Source organism: Triticum dicoccoides, chromosome 6A (genome assembly GCF_002162155.2).
Source record: "Triticum dicoccoides isolate Atlit2015 ecotype Zavitan chromosome 6A, WEW_v2.0, whole genome shotgun sequence".
Taxonomy (NCBI): Eukaryota; Viridiplantae; Streptophyta; class Magnoliopsida; order Poales; family Poaceae; genus Triticum; species Triticum dicoccoides.
In genome coordinates this window covers 370,828,762-370,836,331 of record NC_041390.1, presented here as the reverse complement: position 1 = coordinate 370,836,331, position 7,570 = coordinate 370,828,762, and the positions used below count along the sequence as shown (strand labels likewise).

At 42.1% G+C, this 7,570-nt stretch overlaps 1 protein-coding gene across 6 annotated transcripts; it reads right to left on the bottom strand.

Moving 5' to 3' along the window:
* Positions 1–847: 847 nt before the first annotated feature.
* Positions 848–5,203, bottom strand: LOC119316936. 6 transcript variants are annotated; one of them, XR_005153416.1, is made up of 6 exons: positions 4,902–5,203; positions 4,202–4,245; positions 3,641–3,763; positions 3,400–3,521; positions 2,497–2,606; positions 848–2,398 (listed from the first exon to the last, which is right to left on the bottom strand). XR_005153416.1 is itself a non-coding variant. In XM_037591329.1 (5 exons), exons 1-5 carry the CDS (start codon positions 5,120–5,122, stop codon positions 2,559–2,561), a joined length of 558 nt encoding a protein of 185 aa, XP_037447226.1. In that variant the 5' UTR covers positions 5,123–5,203; the 3' UTR covers positions 848–2,558. The 6 variants fall into 6 exon arrangements, 5 of the variants coding, with proteins under 5 accessions (XP_037447226.1, XP_037447223.1, XP_037447225.1 ...); XM_037591329.1 differs by having other exon boundaries at positions 848–2,606; XM_037591326.1 differs by lacking the exon at positions 3,400–3,521.
* Positions 5,204–7,570: the final 2,367 nt, after the last annotated feature.

The following is a 7,570-nucleotide window of genomic DNA, read 5'->3' as shown; positions in this document are numbered from 1 at the left end:
TTTCTACAAGCAGTGGTAGTTACCACCATTTGCATTGTGTATGTTGTATGTAGTATCTGTCGAAACCGAGAGTACGTACGTGTAGTATATAGTATATAACAATGATTAGGTAGTATATGTACTAATTTTAAGGTAGTATATACCTTTTTTGAGTATGCTCTTTTTTACGTACAAATATGTACGTATTTCACAAATATAACAAAAACTATGGACTCGTATGTAATTTTTTTCATGGAACTTGCTTTGAAATATCATGATAGTATATATATATATAGGATCGCGCTATTCGTCACCCTAGATGAGGAATTCTCACCCCAGCCTATCCCATGTCCAGAATTTTGAAATGTAAGAAACAAAAACACTTGAGGTAAGATTACTATGGGGAGGAAGGAAACCATTCGTTAGCCGCATGAAAGGGAGAGAGGTAGTCTTACATTATGCATGCCACTAAGTTACATCCTATGAGAAACTATCTTAAAAAAAGGTTATGGCGCTTACTAAGTCTGCGCACCCGAACCACTGCCGTAAGACACAATAGGCTCGCACGGTAACTTTACCTCAGCATCAAACTACCTCTATGTGCACAAGCTGCATCACATGATACTTGGTTCCTTAAAAAAAGGATCTTTTCTGCTCCTAGAGAAACAACAGATAGTGATGCATTCAATTTTTCTCTCCTTTTCACTTTATATTTTTATCTAGATTTGATGTGATGGAATTTCACAAAAAAAGATGATGTAATGGAAATCTCAGTAGGAATCTTTTTGGTGGTACAATTTCTGGAATTTTGTCCTCAATTATACACTATATTTTTATTTGAATGACATTCCTAAGAGAACCTTATTGCTATCATATAAACACAACATCACCTTTTAGTCTGGGGAGTAGTGTTATCTTGAAGGGCCTGAGGCTGAACTTTATTTAAACATTGAAGAATTTACATATCAGCTCTAAGAAAACAGAGCTAGAATTTACAGGGTCAGCTCTTAAGAAAAACAGAACTATAACTCTATACATGGCCTCAGATAGCACACTGATTACACGACCCTCCAGGGAGAACCCTTTGTTTCTTAAGAAAAGCAGAATGGTGCCCCATGCTGAATTATGCTCGCTGGCATGTACCAATTGCTATAGTAGTGTAGATGGTAGAAAATGAGCATATAGTTCATTTCTTCTTAAATTTTTTTCCAGACCAACACTTCAATTCAATTTTGTTGCAGAAGAACAGTTTGATCTAAAAACACAAAGCATGCCTAGGAGCTCACTGAATAGGGGGTGTTGTATCTAGATGAGGTGGCAACAACTGGAAATAAAATGGACCGTGTGGTACAACAGAAGCTTAGTGAATCATTACTGTCATAATAAAGGAGCTACATAATTCTCATATATAGGTCAGAATGTTACAGAAATAAGATACTCCCTCCGTCCCACAATATAAGAGCGTCTTTGACACTAGTAGTAGGTTTGAAGGAAATGTAAGACATTTGACTGAACCAAACACAGATCTTCTCTCATGAGATGGATTGATAAATTGCTTAAATTAGAATTTAAGAGGGTTCAATCAAATACTGGAAGAACTGATGATAGAGAGACTAATCCCATAAAGCCTATATGCACATGGAAAGAAGTATGCTTTCTCAAAATTATCTACATCCAGATCATGGTTATCAAAAAATTGCAGTAGTCCAGACTGCAATATAGCAATTCAATCTGCATACCCTCCAAGAACTAATTACATGTACTACTTGCCAGAATAGAGCTCTGTAGGATTAGGAATCAAGGTTCTGGAGATGGACATCTGGTCGAAGCCCGACTGATTTGCTCTGTGCCTTTGAGAGCTGTTGAACAGCAACATCGGATGGAAGAGTAGCCTCCGGAAGTCACACGTTCCAATTCAAATAGGAACAAAACATTATTCCTGGGATAAGCTCGCAGAAAGAATTTGGAAGCAAAATCGTATTTCCTTTACTCGCTAATTTTGGTCTACACAAGAGAACAATTAAACCAATATACTGTATTTTTTTTTCTGTTCTACTTTACCAGGCCTTCATTGGCATGTCTACATGAACCAACAAGAAGCACATCTGAAAACAGGCTGCTAGTGCTTGTTTGCTAAAGAAATGTTAAGCATGATTGAGGAACAAAATCACCTTTTTCATTGCTATAAACCTGAATTTTAGAGCGTGGAATAGTTGCCCACTCCGCCATGCCCCGCTGCAGTCAGCGAGTCACCTCCTCTCTGCCTGCCCGTTGGTGGTTGATTTTGGGGCCACGTTGGGGTTCCAGCCACCTTCCGTGGCCTCTGTTCACAATCTGCCAGATGTCGCTCACCTTGCCATCGATATTCTTCCGGCTCTGTTGCTGCTGCATTTGGAGGCATCGAAACAACGTCGTGTTCCTAAGAAAATGGAGAGTATTCCTAAGAAAATCTAATTACAGATAGGAAAAGGAAGATTGCTACACAGCTTCACAAAAGGAAGACTAAGAAGAATCAACCATATGAAGGTAAGTTATATCTTTTGTGTTCCATGGCAGAGTTTGACATTTTTGGACCAACTTCAATTCAGAATGGAAAGGCCATGGCACCCACCGAAGCCATCCATGTGCTGCCCAAATAGACAAATAATTATGAAGCAACATTTTGGAACTATTGACTCAATTATAGCTATCGGCATACTGCCGGGGTGAAAAATGGAAATGATCAATAGCAGACTGGATAAGCTATCAGCGTACTGCCAGGATGAAAAATAGAAATGATCAATAGCAGACTGGATAAGTAATGTATGCAAAGGCATGCATATAACCATGTAGATGAATCAATATTAAACGGGACGAAAAAGAAAAGCATGTCAATGGCACTATGCCATTGTTACAAATGTATTAAGTCACAGAGTAGAAATTGATCATACTTGAATGGACAACTTTGCAAGATAGGAAAATGGAATGAAGATGAACAAAATCAATTCCTTACAGTATACATGAATCTAATGTAAAGATGATATGTTGATCTTCCATATAAAATCCATGGTTATGGTTTGTTTCAATAAATGTGCCAACTTAGATGGTAAATTTGCAAGCTTCGACGGAATGTAGAAACTTGGCAGATATGATTTTGTTTCAATGACAAAAGGCTGATGTATGTGTTAAATTTTCATAGCAACTAGCCGCATGATAAGAAAGAAGAAGAAATAATCATTATCTCATGATAGATCAGAAATTATGCCTTGGAGACATGCAGAAGAAGAGCGAAGCTATTTTTTTTTAATTTGTGCATGATAATTTGCATAGCTATTCATCCTACATGCCAGCGTTGTATTGAAGTGAAGGAGCATGATTAGAATAGGAAACTTGGGCGACAAATCAAGCAAACACTTCTAACTGGACGTGAAAAATGTGTACCTCACAAGCATGCTGAATGTATCCCTGAATAAAATAGAAAGTATTCATCTGACTAGTAAGCCCATAACATCGATTTGTTGGCAGGATTTCCTTATCAAAATTTGATGTTGGGACATGAATTTCTGAAACAAACAACTGCAAATGCTAGGTTTGGCAACCACAAAATCCCGAATGGAAAACAGTAACAAAACCTGAACCAAAAAAAGCCTAGCTGGACTCAGGATTTAGCTCGCCACTGTACCCTGACGTTGAAGCCCACTGGTGTGCTCCGCGCACCATATAACCACCCGCAGTAGTGCCGAGGCCGGCCGGCGCCTGCTGATGCCACCTGTCGAGCCGGCCGCAGGCGCCCAAAGCTTCAAACCTTTGGGTAAAAGGAAAACAGTCTTAGAAATTGTCCTAGAAAGGATCAGCTTAAAGATTCACGTACACCTAAAGCCTGTACTTGTATGAGCACACAACTTGTAAACACTCCTTAATCTGAATCGCGTTATTCATTTTCTGTCGATGGCTTAATAAACTCCAAAATACAACAATGTTTGCTAACAAGAAAATTTGTTTGCTTTATACTGAATCCCAGATTTGTTGGAATTGCCGAAGGCACTAGTTGTGAATTCCAATTAGGCAACTACATAGTCCAGCTAGCTATGCTTCATTGTAGTATCTCCAAATCAAGCTAATTTCCTAGCGCACATGACCATCTCCTGAAGTGACTGATGCAACCAACTTTGATATAATAAACTCAATAGCAGTCGAACCCCAATCCTAACCAATTAGAACAATAATTTTCCCGCCTGCGCACCATTGTCTTGTCTCCAAGTCCCTTGCATACATCTTCTTCTGCTCCTAGATTTATTGGCAGAATTTCAATTATTGGTTTGCCTAATAAATTCAAAAAACATAAAGCTAGCATCACCAATACAAATCATATCTTAAGAATAGCATACAACAAAAATCCTCGCAAGGTGAATATTCTTATAGTGAAGAAATATTGCTCGTATGTATGTGCAAATTTCGATTAACACAAATTTACAGATAATTAGCATTGTCAGCTAGGTACAGGCTGATTCTTTATGTAAATCACCACTAACATTCAATTAAGTCAGAACCATCATTTTTTTTACTTCAGGATTAAAATTCGTGAAATTTAGACAAAAGCAAAATCAGAGAGAGGACCACATGTCCCGTGAAAACAAAAGTTGAGCTCAGCTAGATCGAAGTCTGATACTCTGCTGTTGTTCCTTTTTCTCCGCAGCCTTAAGCTCCTCCTCTTCTTCTATGTCATCGACACGCCCTTCATCTCCTCCGCTATGATATCCATCTCCACCACCAGGAGCCCTTCTCCAGAATTACCTCCATCACCCGAGCTTCTCATTTTCCTTTCCTTTCTTGGTCTTCTTCCTCTTTCCCCACACCGTTCCCAAAAACCAATAACCCTAACCCCAGAAATTCAGAAGTTTATGGAGGAGGATAGGGGAAGAATAGGAGGAGGCTAGTCTTACTGGCGATAATACCGTCGACGCTGGAGAGGGACGCCGGAGAACGCCGTTGTCCTGCCAAGCTCGCCCGGATCTTGCACCGCCCACGGCGCCTCCGAGTTGCTACCGCATGAGAGAGGAAAGGGAACTACTCCACATGCGAGAGAGGTAGTCCTCGCCGCCGGGTCGTCCGTCCGGTGCCGTCGCTGCCGCTGCCTCCGCCGCAATGACGAGATGTGAAGCATCGGGGCCGGAGGGAGAGAGGAACGAACCGGGGGAGTGGGCTAGTTTTTTTTTCCTTTTGACATCTGGGGGGTGGGCGACCAGCTAACGTTTGTGTTGAAGTAAAATTACATTGGCTGACCGTTTAGTTAAATGTACACCATCGCTCGGTCGATCGACCCGGTTGAAGAATTACTTATTCTTCACCCAGGGTCACTAATAGACAAGGTGGTAAGAGCATTTCACTAGTTAACACATTTCACTAGTTAACACATAATTCCAGAAATAATGCATCATCTTTTCTTGGTTTTCACAGTCTTGCATGTGGCAATCGGCAAGGTGGTAAGAGCAAGTATAATAAGATAATGTAAGTGGGTTATAAGAATTTAAATAATGTATTCTTGTTGAGTTGGAGGAGAGAGAAAATAAACGGGATGTAGATTAACAGCCAGCTGCGGCAATGCTCCTAGAAACTCTGTGAGAGTGTAAGGTGAGTCATAGTAGTATATATTTATAGCTAACTATTATATGTCTTGCCTATAAAATTGACTATAGATGACATAACAACAACATATAGCCAACATCCAACTATACTATTAACCATTCCCTAAGAGTCGCCATGGTGCATTAATGTGACGTTCCCAATTCAATTGTACACTAATCATACACGCAAACGTGTACGATCAAGATCAGGGACTCACGAAAAGATATCACAACACAACTCTAAAAATAAATAAGTTATACAAGCATCATAATACAAGTCAGGGGCCTCGAGGGCTCGAATACAAGTGCTCGATCATAGACGAGTCAGCAGAAGCAACACTATCTGAGTACAGACATAAGTTAAACAAGTTTGCCTTGAGAAGGCTAGCACAAAAAATAGCAACGATCGAAAAGGCAAGGCCTCCTGCCTGGGACCTCCTAACTACTCCTCGAAGCCGAACTCCATGTAGAAACATCCTCGGGATCCTCTGGCTCCTGGACTTCATCATCTGGTTGCATCATCCGAGAAGAAAGAAAAAATGGGGTAAAGGGGGAGCAAAGCAACCGTGAGTACTCATCGAAAGTAGTCGCAAGCAAGGATCTACACTACATATGCATTGGTATCAATGAAATGGGTAGTATCCGTGGACTGAACTGCAGAATGCCAAAATAAGAGGATAGCTAGTCCTATCGAAGACTACGCTTCTGGCAGCCTCCATCTTGAAGCAGATAGAAGAGAGTAGCTGGTAAGTTCACCAAGTATCATCGCATAGCATAATCCTACCCGGCGATCCTCTCCGTGTCGCCCTGTGAGAGAGCGATCACTGGGTTGTATCTGGCACTTGAAAGGGTGTGTTTTATTAAGTATCCGGTTCTAGTTGTCATAAGGTCGGGGTACAACTCCAGGTCATCTTTTTACCGAGGGACACGACTATTCGAATAGATAAACTTCCCTGCAGGGGTGCACCACATTACCCAACACGCTCGATCCCTCTGGTCGGACACACTTTCTTGGTTCATGCCCGGCTCGGAAGATCAACACGGCGCAGCCCTACCTAGGCACAACAGAGAGGTCGGCACGCCGGTCAAAATCCTAAGCGCGGGTCTGGGCCCATCGCCCATTGCACACCTGCACGTTGCGAGTGCGTCCGGAAGCAGACCTAGACTCCCTAATACAAGAGCAGGCGTTCCAGTCCAATCCGGCGCGCGCCGCTCAGTCGCTGACGTCAAGAAGGCTTCGATTGATACCACGATGTCGAGTGCCCATAACTGTTCCCACGTAGTTGGTTAGTGCGTATAGGCTCATAGCCAGACTCAGATCAAATACCAAGATCCCGTTAAGCATGTTAATTGATGTAACCACGGACGCCGACTAGGGGCCAGGCCCACCTCCCTCCTAGGCGGTCTCAACCTGCCATGTCACTCCGCCACAAAGATCCACCCAGAGGGTCGTCGGGACAAATGTCCTTTTAGCCCCCAATCCGTGAATCACTCACGGGTACTCTACGAGCCGACCTGACTTTAGTCACCACATGTATCATATATTACGTATATAAGAGTATATACCTGTGATCGCCTCCCGAGTGATCATGTCCTGATAGTATAGCATGGCAGACAGACAAGAACGTAGGGCCACTGATGATAAACTAGCATCCTATACTAAGCATTTAGGATTGCAGGTAAAGGTAACAACAGAAGTAGCAAAGACAGGCTATGCAGCAGAATATGATTAACTGAAAGCAGTAACATGCTTCAGTACTCTAATGCAAGTAGTAGATAGAAGGAATAGGCGATATCGGGTTGATCAAGGGGGGGGGGGCTCGCCTGGAAGCTCGGCAGAGAAGGACGGGTCGTCAACACCGTAGTCGTACTAGGTAGAAGCGGCGTCGGTCTCGGTGTCTAACGAGAGAAGAGAGGGGAGAAACAATAAATATAATGCAAACATATGCATGATGATGCATGACATGCCAATGAGCAGTGCTAGGTGT

Bases quoted from the DNA above. Each gene is read 5' to 3' on its own strand.
- LOC119316936 (XM_037591326.1), bottom strand. From the start codon at position 5,122: ATGCTTCACATCTCGTCATTGCGGCGGAGGCAGCGGCAGCGACGGCAC. The intron at 3,764-4,201 runs GTGCGCAGGCGG...TTTTACCCAAAG, and splicing joins GACTTGGAGACAAGACAATG to GTTTGAAGCTTTGGGCGCCT. The intron at 2,399-2,496 runs GTTGATTCTTCT...CCATTTTCTTAG, and splicing joins ATATAACTTACCTTCATATG to GAACACGACGTTGTTTCGAT.